Genomic DNA, 20,486 nt, shown 5'->3' on the forward strand with positions numbered 1-20,486 from the left:
CATCGTCCGCCATCGTGGGGCCAGGAGCACAGGTTTTGCATTGAATCCTTGGATAATGGAAAGTTCTGCTACAATATATCGCTGTATTTGCTTTGGAGATCTGCTCACTGTCACTAGGATGGGTCCTCATCTACCAAGCTTTGCCTCAGGACTGATACATCACTGCACATTATCAGGACTCGATACATTGTAACAAACACTCAGTTCAGTCTCTTGAATTCTGAGTCATTCAAAGATGAAATCCATTAGAAAGTTGCAGAAGATTTTTCATTCTATGATGATTAGGTTTAATCTCCAGAAATTGTTTTAAACAGTCATTATTGTTTTCTCCGTAATGATGCAAGCCCCCGTCTGTTCCCATTCAATCTATAATATTATTATTATTAATATTAATATTTATTCATTTATATAGCGCTGTTAATTCCACAGCGCTTTACATACAATGGTATGTATTTGTCGCTTGCTCTGGGAATTATGTGGCCTGGTAACCAAGGGATTTAGCCAGCCTTTCCACCTGCAGGAAATATGTGCTGGTGTTGGAGGGGATTCCCTTTCTCCACTTTTTTCTCCATATAAAATGTGACCCCCTGCTCCTGTGAAACCCTGACTGGACACATCGGAAGCTCCGGACACTTTCCACCCACAAATGTGTTCAATAAGTTAGGGATAGCGGATCTTTGTCAGTGGCTTTTCTCGTCCCTTTCACATGTATCACCTGGGGGTGACGGTAGTGTTTTTTTCCCTCTGTATCGCCCATTGGCCTGTTCACACTGGACATTTGTGCAGTATTTTATATTGCTTAGGATTGCTAGATATGGCTGGGCCGAGACCCCTCAACACCACCTTCAGTATATAATATAATAATATTTATTCATTTATATAGCACTGTTAATTCCACAGCGCTTTACATACATTGGCATCACTGTCCCCATTGGGGCTCACAATCTAAATTCCCTATCTGTATGTTTTTGGAGTGTGGGGGGGAAACCAGAGTACCCGGAGGAAACCCACGCAAACACGGGGAGAACATACAAACTCCTTACAGATGTTGTCCTTGGTGGGAATTGAACCCAGGACCCCCAGCGCTGCAAGACTGCAGTGCTAACCACTGAGCCACCACAAGACTGCAGTGCTAACCACTGAGCCACCGTGCCGCACCAGACGGATTACGATGGAATCCAGCACCATAGACAAACATTACAAGCTTGACGGATTGCAACGGATTCCTGGGTGGTGCGTTAATTTTGACGACCCAAAAAAACGTTACATTCTGTGTTGTTTCCGCCCGGCGGTCAGTCCAAAAATGACTGATGCGCTGCGCAGCGGATGCAACGCAAGGTCATCAGTCGCAATCCGCCACCCATACAAGTCTATGGGAAACAATAGAATCCTCCAAAAGGATTCCCAGAGCCACGGATTGTGACTGATACAAATTAACGGAAATGTGAACCTAGCCTAAGGCTATGTGCCCACGCTACAGGATTTACCGCGGATTTACTGCGGATTTTGCCGCGGATTTACCGCGGATTTGCCGAAAATCTGCAGCAGCAGCACTTCCAAGCCATTTCAATGGCATTTTGGAAATGCTGTGCCATGCTGCGGATTTTTCCGCGGCGGATTTGCCGCGGATTTTGATGCGGAAAAAATCTGCAGCATGTCAATTGTTTGGTGCAGATTTGGTGCGGATTTTTGGCTTTGAATGGGGAAAAAAAAAAAAAAATCCGCGGTAAATCCGCGGGTGCGGATTTGCCGCGAAAGTCGCGGATTTTCAGGCAAAAAAATCCGCAGGGACATTCTAGCGTGGGCACATAGCCTTAGTGTGCAGGTTTTGTATACAGTGGCAGTCTGCTCCATCCGTATCGTCCGCCTGATATCCGGTCACCGGGCTGCGGAGGGTGTAGACCCCTGTACCCTGCGAGTCCATCCACAGAACACGTCACTGTGTGGTCTATGAAAAAGCAGATATAGACTGTCCTAAAATTGGCAAGGTGCGCTGACAGCAGCTGGAAATTCTCCTATTGGCAGGAGATCTTCTGATAATAGACTCTCTTTGGGGAATTGCTTTTCTTGCAGTCGTCTTCCCGGTGTTGTGATGAATAATACAGGTGGGAGGTTTTGGAGAGCGCTGCAGTGACTGCGAGCTGCCGCCTCTCATACTCTCTCTGGTGTTGTGCCAATGTTGTTGGCGCCTGCGGGTCTCTGGGGCGCCTGCGGGTCTCTGGGGCGCCTGCGGGTCTCTGGGGCGCCTGCGGGTCTCTGGGGCGCCTGTTAATCATTGGGGAGTTCTTTTTATTTAAATAAAAATCATGGTCCGTTTTATTTAGGACGAGTTGGGCTCGTGCCCGGCCATGGTGCGGCCGAGATCCTTTACTCTCCCTATTTCTCGTTCTCATTACTGCAGGTTTTATCCTCTCGTTACTAAGGTAATGGTTGTGACACGGGTTGTGCGTCTTCACTACGGCTCGTCGTGATCGTTTAGCCTCATTCCAGGTCACAGTTGTGTTTGTTGCATACGACTCTGGGAGAAAGAAAAAGCGCAAAGAAAACTTATCCATCAGAGCAAGGGTTAAAGGGCCGGCGTTCAGTCTTACCGTATAGGTTCTGTCGCTCTCTAATAGACTTGAGTAATTTATAATGCAAATAATTTTTTTTGCGCTCTTATATTTTATTGAAAAAAATTTGCAAAATATTTTTGGTGACAGAACCTCCCACATTGCACTGTCATTTTCTACCATCGTAGTGGAGGGGAATTGCGCTACAAGATTACAGTAAAAATGCCTAAAAATGCTGCGAGGAATCAAACCCACAGTGTATTAGTATCAATTATACTGTGCAAACTGCTGCAGCACAAATCTGATCCATTGTAACAGACCTTCAGCTGTCAGCAGCGTCTGAACACTCCGATTCTGGGTATGTTCAGCAGTGGTCACCCGCTCACATGGGGCTGCTCTGGAGGCCTGGTGGTGGCAGCCGGCCTGCGCCTGGCTGCGGGGGCACTCTGGGGTTACATGTATAATTATCATTTTTCTTCAGACGTTGTCTGTGCCGATAACAACCAGGGGTGCCGGGCGTCTGAACCGGGGGTGCCGGGCGTCTGAACCGGGGGTGCCGGGCGTCTGAACCGGGGGGTGCCGGGCGTCTGAACCGGGGGTGCCGGGCGTCTGAACCGGGGGTGCCGGGCGTCTGAACCGGGGGTGCCGGGCGTCTGAACCGGGGGTGCCGGGCGTCTGAACCGGGGGTGCCGGGCGTCTGAACCGGGGGTGCCGGGCGTCTGAACCGGGGGTGCCGGGCGTCTGAACCGGGGGTGCCGGGCGTCTGAACCGGGGGTGCCGGGCGTCTGAACCGGGGGTGCCGGGCCTCTATTCTCATTTTTGCTGCTCTCTCTTTTGCAATCTGTCGTCACCATCAGGTGTCAGCTATTTTTACATAAACTTCCCTTTCAACTTTTCCCTTAGTCACCTTCTCCCAGGAACATGTCATTGAGTTTTGGGTGTGGGTTTCCAAATGAGTTTAGTGTTAGAAGCAGGAGGAGCACAGACATGAGCTGTACAAGACTGGTCCCGGGGAGACGCTGCCGCTGATCGTACAGGTGCGTTCTCCACTGCAGCACCTGCTGAGACGTGGGGGTGCGATGTAGCAGAGGGCACGGGGGTAAATGTACAGGACTGGTCCCGGGGAGACGCTGCCGCCGATCGTACAGGTGCGTTCTCCACTGCAGCACCTCCTGAGACGTGGGGGTGCGATGTAGCAGAGGGCAGCGGGGGTAAATGTACAGGACTGGTCCCGGGGAGACGCTGCCGCCGATCGTACAGGTGCGTTCTCCACTGCAGTACCTCCTGAGACGTGGGGGTGCGATGTAGCAGAGGGCAGCGGGGATAAATGTACAGGACTGCTCCCAGGGAGACGCTGCCGCCGATCGTACAGGTGCGTTCTCCACTGCAGCACCTCCTGAGATGTGGGGGTGCGATGTAGCAGAGGGCAGCGGGGATAAATGTACAGGACTGCTCCCAGGGAGACGCTGCCGCCGATCGTACAGGTGCGTTCTCCACTGCAGCACCTCCTGAGATGTGGGGGTGCGATGTAGCAGAGGGCAGCGGGGATAAATGTACAGGACTGCTCCCAGGGAGACGCTGCCGCCGATCGTACAGGTGTGTTCTCCACTGCAGCACCTCCTGAGATGTGGGGGTGCGATGTAGCAGAGGGCACGGGGGTAAATGTACAGGACTGCTCCCGGGGAGACGCTGCCAGCAGCACTCAAGCAGGTGTTACACTACAACTCCCAGCATGCTGAGCGTCTGGTCATTGGAGATGTAGTTTCCCAGTATTTAGCGTAGATGATGTTGAGGACAGTGTCGTCAGGCTGGCACCCCACGATCAGACATTGGGGGTCATCAATGCTTTGGTATCATTATGTGGGCCCTCCAGACCGGGGCAGGACATCTATATTTTGGGGTCTCCCCTGTGTGGATTGTAGAGCTCCTTTGGTCTGGCATTATGGGATGGATCAGACGCTGGTGGGTGCATTGCCTCTGTCTGATTATTGGATGCATTGCTCTGGAGCTCAGATTTCCTTGCTTCTCCTGATCTCGGGGTGCAGTCGGGTTCTCCTTGGTTTTGGGGAGATGCCGGGTGCTCTGCTGTGACCGCTCCTCGGCGTTTCTCGCGGTCTGTGTCAGTGGGTGGAGGTCACCGGGATAATTGCTATCTCTCACAGCACAGTAATTCCGGCAGGAGAATCCCATCCAGCAGGTCGCTTCACCCTGTGTGCGTAAATCCTGGTACCTTTTAATTAGTGTCTTCCTCTTCAGGCAGAGACACGTAGATCTGTCACATTTCCAGCCCGCAGAGCTCGGGAGCCACGTGAGCGGCGCTGACTGCCCAGGATCTGTCCGATCAGTGGGTGACCGTGGTACCGTGGACCCACGCATTGCAGGACTCCCCACTAATTCAGCCCTGCTCAGCATGAGCCTCCTGCTTCATGAATAGATGCAAGATTGACCTTGCTGGGAGTTGTAGTCTTGCATTCACCGTAGTATCACAGATGAGACCACCACAGATTGTGGCCATCCCTATTTCCAGGCGTGTTTTGGCTTAGAGGTCTGACCTCCGTCTATTGTGACACCACAAGTCTCAGCATGCCCTACCAGCCACCGCTGACCCATAAGCAACACCTTACTCGTGTGTGAATACAAGGTCAAAGCTACAGTAGAAGCTGACACTCCGAGGGGTAAGCAACCCAGGAGTACCGTTCAGGGTGTTGGGAAAGCTGGGTGACTTCCCCCCTGACCTAGTCCAACTCCTCTCCGGATAACGCCGCCAAATAAGAACAGCTCCTTAATGGTTTTACTGGAGTGTCCCTTTAAGCCGGCACCATTCGGTCTCCGGCTGCTGCGTCCTCTGTGCATTAGTCATTACAGGTAAGATAATTGTCGTCTTCTGCACAGAAATATTTGGCGTGTAATAGATTATTGCGTCTTTGATGTGACCCATCGATTATCGGGCCAGAGACGCTCTGTGACGTGTCTTCTGCTTTGCTCAATCTCTGCAGTATGAGATCATGTCTCTGCCTCCAGCTCAGCACGTCCTGTAAAGAACCGCACCAGAGGGGTATTACCAGATCCCCAAATATCCAGGACCCCCCCAGCTTCAATACTGGACGTCACCTGTAATTACCCCCAGAACCGTCATCAGTAATGTCCATCACCACAGATCAACATTACATGTAATCAGATTACTTTACTGATCCTGAGCTACTGTACCTCCTGTATTATATATACTCCAGAGCTGCACTCACTATTCTGCTGGTGCAGTCACTGTGTACATACATTACTGATCCTGAGTTACCTCCTGTATTATACTCCAGAGCTGCACTCACTATTCTGCTGGTGCAGTCACTGTGTACATACATTACATTACTGATCCTGAGTTACCTCCTGTATTATACTCCAGAGCTGCACTCACTATTCTGCTGGTGCAGTCACTGTGTACATACATTACATTACTGATCCTGAGTTACCTCCTGTATTATACTCCAGAGCTGCACTCACTATTCTGCTGGTGCAGTCACTGTGTACATACATTACTGATCCTGAGTTACATCCTGTATTATACTCCAGAGCTGCACTCACTATTCTGCTGGTGCCGTCACTGTGTACATACATTACATTACTGATCCTGAGTTACCGCCAGTATTATACTCCAGAGCTACACTCACTATTCTGCTGGTGCAGTCACTGTGTACATACATTACTGATCCTGAGTTACCTCCTGTATTATACTCCAGAGCTGCACTCACTATTCTGCTGGTGCCGTCACTGTGTACATACATTACATTACTGATCCTGAGTTACCTCCTGTATTATACTCCAGAGCTGCACTCACTATTCTGCTGGTGCCGTCACTGTGTACATACATTACTGATCCTGTACTGATCCTGAGTTACCTCCTGTATTATACTCCAGAGCTGCACTCACTATTCTGCTGGTGCAGTCACTGTGTACATACATTACATATCCAGAGTTTTCATCCAGTTAGTATACTCCAGAGCTGCACTCCCCATCATAAGTCTCTGTGCTAACAGCCAGCACTATGGGGTGGGGGGAGCCCTTAGGCTTTGTGCACATGTTGCGTTTTTGCTGCGTGTTTTTATGCATTTTTTTTTTCTTTTTACTACAGTTTTGTCACAAAACTGGATGCAAATCCTTATGCCAGCAAAGTCTATGAGAATCCTGAAGTTTTGTGCACATTCAGGATTTTTACCTTGCATATTTGGTGCAGAAAATAATTTGCAGCATGTCAATTCTTTGATTTTTTTTTTTAGGTTTTTTTAGCATTATTCCAAGTATATGAAACAAGTTTTCGGTTTGGTGTAGCTGTGAGTGATCCGCTGATGGTATTTGCAGTGGTCGCTGTTTTCTCGCAGGTTGTTCCTCGCTCGCTGTCTTCTTGGATACCTTTATGAATTCTTCCACTTGTTCGGTGATTTAATTTTTTTGCCGTTTTTGTCTTGCAGGTAAATGGTGTGAAGATGTTGGACGAGCCGATGGATGAAGGGGAATCCTTACTACCTTATGTGAGTGGGGTCGTTATATGGTATTGCGTCACACCATATAGATATCCTTAAAGGGGACACCTCACAAATACACCCCTGTTCATATCCCGGAACTGGGACCCATCGTGTGTGGTGTTGCCATTTGCCTCAAAATAGTTAACTCTTAAAGGACCAAGTGATTTGTTTTTATTTTCATTTCTTCCATTTTTCCTTTTTATTTAATTTTTTCTTTTTCGCTCCTAATTGGGAGACCCAGACAATTGGGGTGTATAGCTACTGCCTCCGGAGGCCGCACAAAGTACTACACTTAAAAGTGTAAGGCCCCTCCCCTTCTGGCTATACACCCCCCCCGTGGGAGCACGGGTCCTTCAGTTTTTTGCTTTGTGCGAAGGAGGTCAGACACGCACGCATAGCTCCACTGTTTAGTCAGCAGCAGCTGCTGACTATGTCGGATGGAAGAAAAGAGGGCCCATACAGGGCCCCCAGCATGCTCCCTTCTCACCCCACTTTTTGTCGGTGGTGCTTGTTAAGGTTGAGGTACCCATTGCGGGTACGGAGGCTGGAGCCCACATGCTGATTCCTTCCCCATCCCCATTAGGGCTCTGGGCGAAGTGGGATTTTACCGGTCTCCAGGCACTGAGGCCGTGCTCCATCCGCAGCCCCTGGAGAAGCCGCTGGATATGGAGCTGAGTATCGTCAGGGACATGGCCCTGCTCCGTCAAGGTACTCTGTGTCCCCGTGCATACGCGCGCACACCGCAGCATTGCTGGGTGTGTTAGTGCGCCGGGTACAACAGCGCTGCTGCGCTTGTGCCATTTCCTCACTTCAGCTTAGCTGAGTGGGTAGACTCAGGGAGAACGGTCGCGCCGGCCGCTGGGACTGCGACGCGGCTGGGACTTGTGGTGCGCCGGGGACTTCCGCGCTGGCCGTGCATATATCACGGCCGCGCTTATTACTACAGTCCCCGGCTTTTGCGGCCTAGTTCGTTCGTTCCCGCCTCCGCACCTGCCAGTCAGGAGGAGGGCGGGACGCTGTACAGAGCATCAGCGCTGAGGGCTGGAGTCGTTTTTACATACTCCAGCCCTCACACCAGGCACAGTAGGACGCAGTTTCCCGCTCTTTGTTTGTGGCACGCCCACGGTCCGCCCCTCTTCACAGAACGCCGGCAGCCATTCCTGCCTGCACGCTGAGCTGCAGAGGGGAGACGGGGAGACCCAGACACGGGATTCTACGGCCTCATACCCGCTGTTCAGCGGGCGGTAAGCAGCCCTCAAGGGCTCACCCCCACTTGTGCCGTTTGTATACTGAGTATTTTGTGTTTGCAAATACTTTGTACTGTACAGTCGCTGGTGATTCTCGGCTATATACCCTCCTAGATTACAAGGAGGCAACAGCATGTCGTCCGCAAAACGCAAGGGTGCCAAGGCACAGACATTATATGCTGACTGTACCGCATGTGGGGCTGCTCTACCGGCAGGTTCCACTGACCCCCATTGTGTGCAGTGCTCGGCCCCTGTGCAACTTGCACAGCCGGGGCCTCTGCTGGACGTGACCCAGGGTGTACCACCTGGGAATGCTGTCCAGGTGACAGGAACGGAGTTTGCAGCTTTTGCTGACAGATTGTCTATGACCATGTCAAGGATTCTTGAAACATTGCAGTCTAGACCAGTAACTCAGACCATGGACACTGTGGCATCATTGCTCCCTGGTCCCCCTCAGCTGGAACACTTCCAAGCTCCGGGGGTGTCACATGCACCCCAGGGTGACGATTCTGACTCGGACGACAGTCCCAGACAACCTAAGCGGGCTCGTTATGAGGGGCCCTCAACTTCGTCTCACTGGTCAGGGTCCCAGCGGGATGAATCTATGGGTGATGAGGCGGATGTAACTGATCAAGATTCTGATCCTGGGTCCGCCCTCAATCTGGATACACCGGATGGTGACGCCATAGTGAATGATCTTATAGCGTCCATCAATAGGATGTTAGATATTTCCCCGCCAGCTCTTCCTGCGGAGGAGGCAGCTTCACAGCAGGAGAAATTCCATTTCAGATATCCCAAGCGTAAATTAAGCACTTTTCTGGACCACGCTGACTTTAGAGATGCAATCCAGAAACGCCACGCTTATCCTGAGAAGCGGTTTTCTAAACGGCTTAAAGATACACGCTATCCTTTTCCCCCTGACGTGGTCAAGGGTTGGACCCAGTGTCCCAAGGTGGACCCTCCAATCTCCAGGCTTGCAGCTAGATCCTTAGTTGCAGTAGAAGATGGAGCGGCACTTAGATGCCACTGACAGGCAGATGGAGCTCTGGCTGAAATCCATCTATGAAGCTATTGGAGCGTCGTTGGCGCCAGCTTTCGCAGCCGTATGGGCACTCCAAGCTATTTCAGCTGGGCTTATACAGGTCGACTCGGTCACACGTACATCTGCCCCGCAGGTGGCACCATTGACCTCTCAAATGTCTGCATTCGCGTCTTACGCGATTAATGCTGTCCTGGACTCTACGAGCCGTACGGCGGTGGCGTCAGCCAACTCCGTGGTTTTGCGCAGAGCCCTGTGGTTGAGAGAATGGAAAGCAGATTCTGCTTCCAAGAAGTGCTTAACCAGTTTGCCCTTTTCTCGTGACCGATTGTTTGGGGAGCGTTTGGATGAAATCATTAAACACTCCAAGGGTAAGGACTCATCCTTACCTCAACACAGACAAAACCAGCCCCAACAAAGGAGGGGTCAGTCTGGTTTTCGGTCCTTTCGAGGCTCAGGCAGGTCCCAATTCTCCTCGTCCAAGAGGACTCAAAAGGATCAGAGAGGCTCAGATTCTTGGCGGACGCAGTCACGCCCAAAAAAGACAGCAGGAAGAACCGTTACCAAGACGGCTTCCTCATGACTTTCAGCCTCCTCTCTCCGCATCCTCGGTCGGTGGCAGGCTCTCCCGCTTTGGCGGCATTTGGCTGTCACAGGTCAAAGACCGTTGGGTGAGGGACATTCTGTCTCACGGGTACAGGATAGAATTCGTCTCTCGTCCTCCAACTCGTTTCTTCAGAACTTCCCCACCGCCCGACCGAGCCGATGCTCTGCTGCAGGCGGTGACCGCTCTAAAGGCGGAAGGAGTGGTGACTTCCGTTCCTCTTCAGGAACAAGGTCACGGTTTTTACTCCAATCTGTTTGTGGTGCCAAAGAAGGACGGGTCCTTTCGGCCCGTCCTGGATCTAAAGTTGCTCAACAAACATGTAAAAACCAGGAGGTTCCGGATGGAATCTCTCCGCTCCGTCATAGCCTCAATGTCTCAAGGAGATTTCTTAGCATCAATAGACATCAAGGATGCTTATCTTCACGTGCCGATTGCGCCAGAGCATCAGCGTTTTCTACGCTTCGTTATAGAAAGCGAACACCTGCAGTTCGTAGCGTTACCTTTCGGGCTGGCAACAGCCCCTCGGGTCTTCACCAAGGTCATGGCAGCAGTAGTAGCTGTCCTGCACTCGCAGGGTCACTCCGTGATCCCGTATTTGGACGATCTACTTATAAAGGCACCCTCTCAAGAGGCATGCCAACACAGCCTGAACGTGGCACTGAAGACTCTCCAGAGTTTCGGGTGGATTATCAACTTTTCAAAGTCAAATCTAACCCCGACCCAATCACTAACATATCTTGGCATGGAGTTTCATACTCTCTCAGCGATAGTGAAGCTTCCACTGGACAAGCAGTGCTCTCTGCAGACAGGGGTGCAATCTCTCCTGCAGAACCAGTCCCACTCCTTGAGGCGCCTCATGCATTTCCTAGGGAAGATGGTGGCAGCAATGGAAGCAGTCCCTTTCGCGCAGTTTCATCTGCGCCCTCTACAATGGGACATTCTCCGCCAATGGGACGGGAAGTCGACGTCCCTCGACAGGGATGTCTACCTCTCTCAGGCAACCAAGGACTCTCTCCGTTGGTGGCTTCTTCCCACCTCATTGTCAAAAGGAAAGTCGTTCCTACCCCCATCCTGGGCGGTGGTCACGACAGATGCGAGCCTATCAGGGTGGGGAGCAGTGTTTCTTCACCACAGGGCTCAGGGTACGTGGACTCAGAGAGAGTCCACCCTTCAGATCAATGTTCTGGAAATCAGAGCAGTCTATCTTGCTCTGCGAGCCTTCCAACAGTGGCTGGAGGGCAAGCAGATCCGGATTCAGTTGGACAATTCCACAGCGGTGGCGTACATCAACCACCAAGGGGGAACACGCAGTCGACAAGCCTTTCAAGAAGTCCGGCGGATTCTGACGTGGGTGGAAAACACAGCATCGACCATATCCGCAGTTCACATCCCAGGCGTGGAAAACTGGGAAGCAGACTTTCTCAGTCGCCAGGGCATGGACGCAGGGGAATGGTCCCTTCACCCGGACGTGTTTCAGGAGATCTGTCGCCGCTGGGGGATGCCGGACGTCGACCTGATGGCGTCACGGCACAACAACAAGGTCCCGGTTTTCATGGCACGGTCTCACGATCACCGAGCTCTGGCGGCAGACGCCTTAGTTCAGGATTGGTCGCAGTTCCGACTACCTTATGTGTTCCCACCTCTGGCATTGTTGCCCAGAGTGCTCCGCAAAATCAGGTCCGACTGCCGTTGCGCCATTCTCGTCGCTCCAGACTGGCCAAGGAGGTCGTGGTACCCGGATCTGTGGCATCTCACGGTAGGACAACCGTGGGCGCTACCAGGCCGTCCAGACTTGCTGTCTCAAGGGCCGTTTTTCCATCTGAATTCTGCGGCCCTGAACCTGACTGTGTGGCCATTGAGTCCTGGATCCTAGGGACCTCAGGTTTATCTCATGATGTTGTTGCCACCATGAGACAGGCTAGGAAACCAACGTCCGCCAAGATCTACCACAGAACGTGGAAGATATTCTTATCTTGGTGCTCTGCTCAGGGAGTTTCTCCCTGGCCATTTGCATTACCTTTTTTTCTTTCCTTCCTGCAGTCTGGGTTGGAAAAAGGTTTGTCGCTTAGCTCCCTTAAAGGACAAGTCTCTGCGCTATCCGTATTCTTTCAGAAGCGCCTGGCGCGACTTCCTAAGGTACGCACGTTCCTGCAAGGGGTTTGTCATATCATTCCCCCTTACAGGCGGCCATTGGAACCCTGGGATCTGAACAAGGTTCTGATTGCTCTCCAGAAGCCACCTTTCGAGCCTATGAAGGAGATTTCCTTTTCTCGGCTTTCACAGAAAGTGGCTTTTCTGGTGGCGGTCACGTCTCTTCGGAGAGTGTCAGAGCTGGCGGCGTTATCTTGCAAATCTCCCTTCCTGGTGTTTCACCAAGACAAGGTAGTACTGCGTCCAATTCCAGAGTTTCTTCCCAAGGTGGTATCTTCCTTTCATCTCAATCAGGATATCACTTTACCATCTTTGTGTCCGCATCCAGTTCACCAATTTGAAAAGGGTTTACATCTGTTGGACCTGGTGAGAGCACTCAGGATCTACATTTCCCGCACGGCGTCTCTGCGCCGTTCGGATGCACTCTTTATCCTGGTCGCTGGTCAGCATAAAGGGTCGCAAGCTTCCAAATCCACCCTTGCGCGGTGGATCAAGGAACCAATTCTTCACGCCTACCGTTCTGCTGGGCTTCCGACTCCTTCTGGACTGAAGGCCCATTCTACCAGAGCCGTGGGTGCGTCCTGGGCATTACGGCATCAGGCTACGGCTCAGCAGGTGTGCCAGGCGGCTACCTGGTCGAGTCTGCACACTTTCACCAAGCATTATCAGGTGCATACCTACGCTTCGGCGGATGCCAGCCTAGGTAGACAAGTCCTGCAGGTGGCGGTGGCCCACCTGTAAGAAAGGGCTGCCTGACAGCCCGATCACGAGGTATTATTTTACCCACCCAGGGACTGCTTTTGGACGTCCCAATTGTCTGGGTCTCCCAATTAGGAGCGAAAAAGAAGAAGGGAATTTTGTTTACTTACCGTAAATTCCTTTTCTTCTAGCTCCAATTGGGAGACCCAGCACCCGCCCTGTTTTTCTGAGGGTATGTGTTTTTCGGGTGCACATGTTGTTCATGGTAATAACTTACGTTCTCCGATATTGTTTATCGGATTGAATTTGTTTTTGAAACAGTTATTGGCTTTCCTCCTTCTTGCTTTTGCACTAAAACTGAAGGACCCGTGCTCCCACGGGGGGGTGTATAGCCAGAAGGGGAGGGGCCTTACACTTTTAAGTGTAGTACTTTGTGCGGCCTCCGGAGGCAGTAGCTATACACCCCAATTGTCTGGGTCTCCCAATTGGAGCTAGAAGAAAAGGAATTTACGGTAAGTAAACAAAATTCCCTTCTTTCCAGAGCCAGCATTTTAGATCAGATTTCCGTATGAATGAAACGTCGAAAAAATAACAAAATGTAATTTTGTCTTTATTTTTTTAAAATTTTATTTTGCATCTTTTTACTGGGTTTTTGAGGTCACAAAGATGCACCAAAATGCATGCATTTCCTTCTCCCAGCAAAGTCTGAGATTTCTATGTTGCTGTCCGCACTGTGCATCTTTTTTTGGCTGCGTTTTTGCAGATGCAGCACGTCAATTCTTTTTGTGTTTTTGAGCCCTCCAGTCTATAGATTTAACTGAAAAAACACATTGGGCAAAACACGGTAAAAACATGGCAAAAACGCATGCATTTTTTTATGCGTTTTTTTTTCTGTGGGTGTGGTTTTTTGTGCATTTTGTTTTGGGCCAAAAACGCTGCTTCTTTAGATGCAGATGCGCGGTGTGAACATAGCCTTATTGCCCAGTTGTAATCCCTTTCTGTTGTGGCCAATTTCCGTTTTGTCATTTCATTCTTTCCTCCCCTTCTTCTCAGAGGCATAACTTTTTTTTTTTTTTCTTTTCGGTCTACACAGATATATCAGGGCTGATTTTGCGGGACAAGTTGTACTTTGTGACTCAATTCATTTTACTGCATAGTGTATGAAAAATGGAGGAAAAACATGCCAAGCGTGGGGAAATTGCTAAAATAAAATCCTGCAATTTGGAATTTTTTTTTGGGGGGGGGGGGGCTTGTAGTAAATGGCGTATATTGTGTGACGAAAATGACCCTGCAATAGGATTCTTCTCCGTACAATTATGGAAATACCAAACTTTATTAATTTATAAAAAAATAAATTGAAATTTTGAAAAAAAAATATTGCATTCCAATTTTTTTTCTTTAGACCTGGAAGACTTCCTTTTTCAGTTGTTTTTTTTTCCTTTTTTTTTCCAGTCAATGCAGCTGTGTAAGGGATTTTTTTTTTTTTGCTTTTTTTTATACCATTTTGTGATCTCATGATTACTTCTTACAGCATTTTGCGCGTTATTTTGGCGACCGAAAATAGTGGAATTTTTGCATTTTTTGTTTTATAGTGTTTTACCGATCTGGTTTATTATTTCTGTATTTTGATCAGTTTTTTCTAAATGTGAGGATACCAAATATTCAAATTACTTACATTTTTTTTATATTGTTTTTATTTTTATTGGGTTTAAGGCAGGTAAATTCAAACTTTTTTTATTTTTTTTTTTATTTTATTTTTTTTTATTTTGACAGTTAGTGTCAGTCCCTTTAGGGGATAATAACCTGTCTGCTTTTCGATTTTATTTATTTTTTTTAAACCCGTTGACTTTAGACAATGGCTTCTGTCTTCACAGGACGAGGGGAACGTCAAAGAGATTCCCATCACGCACCATGTGAAGGAGGGGTGTGAGAAGGCCGACCCCGCGCAGTTCGAGCTGCTGAAGGTCCTGGGACAGGGGTCTTTTGGAAAGGTAAGCCCCTTCACATCCGCACGATGATCTGTCATCCTGAGACACGGCTCTGGATGGTATCACATATCCCCGATTCCCCGCAGGAGGGAAGAGCCCATTTTCTCTTCTTGTGTTGCTGTTGTGACTACTTCAATTCATTTGTTTGCCAACATTATGGGGGTCTGTATAGACGGGGGTCCCACTGCTGGGACTGGACCTGTCCCGCTCCTCCTCTGTGAGGTCTCCTAGTGCATAATTGTGCTCGCGGCTCAGCTACACGGGCGCCCTGACAGTCCTGAACACCGCAGCTGACACTACAGGGACGTCCTGACAGTGCTGAACACCATAGCCAACACTACAGGGACGTCCTGACAGTCCTGAACACCACAGCTGACACTACAGGGACGTCCTGACAGTCCTGAACACCACAGCTGACACTACAGGGACGTCCTGACAGTCCTGAACACCACAGCTGACACTACAGGGACGTCCTGACAGTCCTGAACACCGCAGGTGACACTACAGGGACGTCCTGACAGTGCTGAACACCGCAGGTGACACTACAGGGACGTCCTGACAGTCCTGAACACCGCAGCTGACACTACAGGGACGTCCTGACAGTCCTGAACACCGCAGGTGACACTACAGGGACGTCCTGACAGTGCTGAACACCGCAGGTGACACTACAGGGACGTCCTGACAGTCCTGAACACCGCAGGTGACACTACAGGGACATCCTGACAGTCCTGAACACCGCAGGTGACACTACAGGGACGTCCTGACAGTGCTGAACACCGCAGGTGACACTACAGGGACGTCCTGACAGTGCTGAACACCGCAGGTGACACTACAGGGACGTCCTGACAGTCCTGAACACCGCAGCTGACACTACAGGGACGTCCTGACAGTCCTGAACACCGCAGCTGACACTACAGGGACGTCCTGACAGTGCTGAACACCGCAGCTGACACTACAGGGACGTCCTCACAGTCCTGAACACCGCAGGTGACACTACAGGGACGTCCTGACAGTGCTGAACACCGCAGGTGACACTACAGGGACGTCCTGACAGTGCTGAACACCGCAGGTGACACTACAGGGACGTCCTGAACACCGCAGCTGACACTACAGGGACGTCCTGACAGTCCTGAACACCGCAGGTGACACTACAGGGACGTCCTGACAGTGCTGAACACCGCAGGTGACACTACAGGGACGTCCTGACAGTGCTGAACACCGCAGGTGACACTACAGGGACGTCCTGACAGTCCTGAACACCGCAGCTGACACTACAGGGACGTCCTGACAGTCCTGAACACCACAGCTGACACTACAGGGACGTCCTGACAGTGCTGAACACCATAGCCAACACTACAGGGACGTCCTGACAGTCCTGAACACCACAGCTGACACTACAGGGACGTCCTGACAGTCCTGAACACCGCAGCTGACACTACAGGGACGTCCTGACAGTCCTGAACACAGCAGGTGACACTACAGGGACGTCCTGACAGTCCTGAACACCATAGCTGACACTACAGGGACGTCCTCACAGTCCTGAACACCGCAGGTGACACTACAGGGACGTCCTGACAGTGCTGAACACCGCAGGTGACACTACAGGGACGTCCTGAACACCGCAGCTGACACTACAGGGACGTCCTGACAGTCCTGAACACCGCAGCTGACACTACAGGGACGTCCTGACAGTCCTGAACACCACAGCTGACACTACAGGGACGTCCTGACAGTCCTGAACACCGCAGCTGACACTACAGGGACGTCCTGACAGTCCTGAACACCGCAGCTGACACTACAGGGACGTCCTGACAGTCCTGAACACCGCAGGTGACACTACAGGGACGTCCTGACAGTCCTGAACACCATAGCTGACACTACAGGGACGTCCTCACAGTCCTGAACACCACAGCTGACACTATAGGGACGTCCTGACAGTCCTGAACACCGCAGCTGACACTACAGGGACGTCCTGACAGTCCTGAACACCACAGCTGACACTACAGGGACGTCCTGACAGTCCTGAACACCACAGCTGACACTACAGGGACGTCCTGACAGTCCTGAACACCGCAGGTGACACTACAGGGACGTCCTGACAGTCCTGAACACCGCAGGTGACACTACAGGGACGTCCTGACAGTCCTGAACACCGCAGGTGACACTACAGGGACGTCCTGACAGTCCTGAACACCGCAGGTGACACTACAGGGACGTCCTGACAGTCCTGAACACCGCAGCTGACACTACAGCAGGGGTGGGGAACCTTTTTTCTGTCGGGGGCCATTTGGAAATTTCTACCAACCTTCGGGGGCCGCACAAAATTATCAATGTTTAAATGACCCTGCTATATTGGGTGAAGCAATTAATTAACTGGGGGAATGGGGCTGGGGGCACAGACACCACACGCGGGGCTGGGGGCACAGACACCACACGCGGGGCTGGGGGCACAGACACCACACGCGGGGCTGGGGGCACAGACACCACACGCGGGGCTGGGGGCACAGACACCACACGCGGGGCTGGGGGCACAGACACCACACGCGGGGCTGGGGGCACAGACACCACACGCGGGGCTGGGGGCACAGACACCACACGCGGGGCTGGGGGCACAGACACCACACGCGGGGCTGGGGGCACAGACACCACACGCGGGGCTGGGGGCACAGACACCACACGCGGGGCTGGGGGCACAGACACCACACGCGGGGCTGGGGGCACAGACACCACACGCGGGGCTGGGGGCACGGACACCACACGCGGGGCTGGGGGCACGGACACCACACGCGGGGCTGGGGGCACGGACACCACACGCGGGGCTGGGGGGCACGGACACCACACGCGGGGCTGGGGGGCACGGACACCACACGCGGGGCTGGGGGGCACGGACACCACACGCGGGGCTGGGGGGCACGGACACCACACGCGGGGCTGGGGGGCACGGACACCACACGCGGGGCTGGGGGGCACAGACTCCACACGCGGGGCTGGGGGGCACAGACTCCACACGCGGGGCTGGGGGGCACAGACTCCACACGCGGGGCTGGGGGGCACAGACTCCACACGCGGGGCTGGGGGGCACAGACTCCACACGCGGGGCTGGGGGGCACAGACTCCACACGCGGGGCTGGGGGGCACAGACTCCACACGCGGGGCTGGGGGGCACAGACTCCACACGCGGGGCTGGGGGGCACAGACTCCACACGCGGGGCTGGGGGGCACAGACTCCACACGCGGGGCTGGGGGGCACAGACTCCACACGCGGGGCTGGGGGGCACAGACTCCACACGCGGGGCTGGGGGGCACAGACTCCACACGCGGGGCTGGGGGGCACAGACTCCACACGCGGGGCTGGGGGGCACAGACTCCACACGCGGGGCTGGGGGGGCACAGACTCCACACGCGGGGCTGGGGGGGCACAGACTCCACACGCGGGGCTGGGGGGGCACAGACTCCACACGCGGGGCTGGGGGGGCACAGACTCCACACGCGGGGCTGGGGGGGCACAGACTCCACACGCGGGGCTGGGGGGGCACAGACTCCACACGCGGGGCTGGGGGGGCACAGACTCCACACGCGGGGCTGGGGGGGCACAGACTCCACACGCGGGGCTGGGGGGGCACAGACTCCACACGCGGGGCTGGGGGGGCACAGACTCCACACGCGGGGCTGGGGGGGCACAGACTCCACACGCGGGGCTGGGGGGGCACAGACTCCACACGCGGGGCTGGGGGGGCACAGACTCCACACGCGGGGCTGGGGGGGCACAGACTCCACACGCGGGGCTGGGGGGGCACAGACTCCACACGCGGGGCTGGGGGGGCACAGACTCCACACGCGGGGCTGGGGGGGCACAGACTCCACACGCGGGGCTGGGGGGGCACAGACTCCACACGCGGGGCTGGGGGGGCACAGACTCCACACGCGGGGCTGGGGGGGCACAGACTCCACACGCGGGGCTGGGGGGGCACAGACTCCACACGCGGGGCTGGGGGGGCACAGACTCCACACGCGGGGCTGGGGGGGCACAGACTCCACACGCGGGGCTGGGGGGGCACAGACTCCACACGCGGGGCTGGGGGGGCACAGACTCCACACGCGGGGCTGGGGGGGCACAGACTCCACACGCGGGGCTGGGGGGGCACAGACTCCACACGCGGGGCTGGGGGGGCACAGACTCCACACGCGGGGCTGGGGGGGCACAGACTCCACACGCGGGGCTGGGGGGGCACAGACTCCACACGCGGGGCTGGGGGGGCACAGACTCCACACGCGGGGCTGGGGGGGCACAGACTCCACACGCGGGGCTGGGGGGGCACAGACTCCACACGCGGGGCTGGGGGGGCACAGACTCCACACGCGGGGCTGGGGGGGCACAGACTCCACACGCGGGGCTGGGGGGGCACAGACTCCACACGCGGGGCTGGGGGGGCACAGACTCCACACGCGGGGCTGGGGGGGCACAGACTCCACACGCGGGGCTGGGGGGGCACAGACTCCACACGCGGGGCTGGGGGGGCACAGACTCCACACGCGGGGCTGGGGGGGCACAGACTCCACACGCGGGGCTGGGGGGGCACAGACTCCACACGCGGGGCTGGGGGGGCACAGACTCCACACGCGGGGCTGGGGGGGCACAGACTCCACACGCGGGGCTGGGGGGGCACAGACTCCACACGCGGGGCTGGGGGGGCACAGACTCCACACGCGGGGCTGGGGGGGCACAGACTCCACACGCGGGGCTGGGGGGGCACAGACTCCACACGCGGGGCTGGGGGGGCACAGACTCCACACGCGGGGCTGGGGGGGCACAGACTCCACACGCGGGGCTGGGGGGGCACAGACTCCACACGCGGGGCTGGGGGGGCACAGACTCCACACGCGGGGCTGGGGGGGCACAGACTCCACACGCGGGGCTGGGGGGGCACAGACTCCACACGCGGGGCTGGGGGGGCACAGACTCCACACGCGGGGCTGGGGGGGCACAGACTCCACACGCGGGGCTGGGGGGGCACAGACTCCACACGCGGGGCTGGGGGGGCACAGACTCCACACGCGGGGCTGGGGGGGCACAGACTCCACACGCGGGGCTGGGGGGGCACAGACTCCACACGCGGGGCTGGGGGGGCACAGACTCCACACGCGGGGCTGGGGGGGCACAGACTCCACACGCGGGGCTGGGGGGGCACAGACTCCACACGCGGGGCTGGGGGGGCACAGACTCCACACGCGGGGCTGGGGGGGCACAGACTCCACACGCGGGGCTGGGGGGGCACAGACTCCACACGCGGGGCTGGGGGGGCACAGACTCCACACGCGGGGCTGGGGGGGCACAGACTCCACACGCGGGGCTGGGGGGGCACAGACTCCACACGCGGGGCTGGGGGGGCACAGACTCCACACGCGGGGCTGGGGGGGCGCACAGACTCCACACGCGGGGCTGGGGGGGCGCACAGACTCCACACGCGGGGCTGGGGGGGCGCACAGACTCCACACGCGGGGCTGGGGGGGCGCACAGACTCCACACGCGGGGCTGGGGGGGCGCACAGACTCCACACGCGGGGCTGGGGGGGCGCAGACTCCACACGCGGGGCTGGGGGGGGCACAGACTCCACACGCGGGGCTGGGGGGGGGCACAGACTCCACACGCGGGGCTGGGGGGGGGCACAGACTCCACACGCGGGGCTGG

The 20,486-nt window shown here is 54.8% G+C and overlaps 1 protein-coding gene across 3 annotated transcripts in view; it reads left to right on the top strand.

Moving 5' to 3' along the window:
* Positions 1 to 20,486, top strand: part of RPS6KA6 (ribosomal protein S6 kinase A6) — a 71,482-nt gene that overhangs the window by 4,464 nt on the left and 46,532 nt on the right. For 2 of the 3 annotated variants that reach the window (XM_075323082.1, XM_075323081.1), the window contains exons 2-3: positions 7,013 to 7,072; positions 14,684 to 14,800. In XM_075323082.1, the coding sequence (XP_075179197.1) occupies positions 7,013 to 7,072; positions 14,684 to 14,800 (177 nt within the window). Of the gene's footprint in view, positions 1 to 3,508; positions 3,590 to 7,012; positions 7,073 to 14,683; positions 14,801 to 20,486 lie in introns of those variants that run through there. The other variant, XM_075323083.1, reaches the window with a different exon arrangement.

The sequence above is a fragment of the Anomaloglossus baeobatrachus genome, chromosome 9 (assembly GCF_048569485.1).
Source record: "Anomaloglossus baeobatrachus isolate aAnoBae1 chromosome 9, aAnoBae1.hap1, whole genome shotgun sequence".
NCBI lineage: Eukaryota > Metazoa > Chordata > Amphibia > Anura > Aromobatidae > Anomaloglossus > Anomaloglossus baeobatrachus.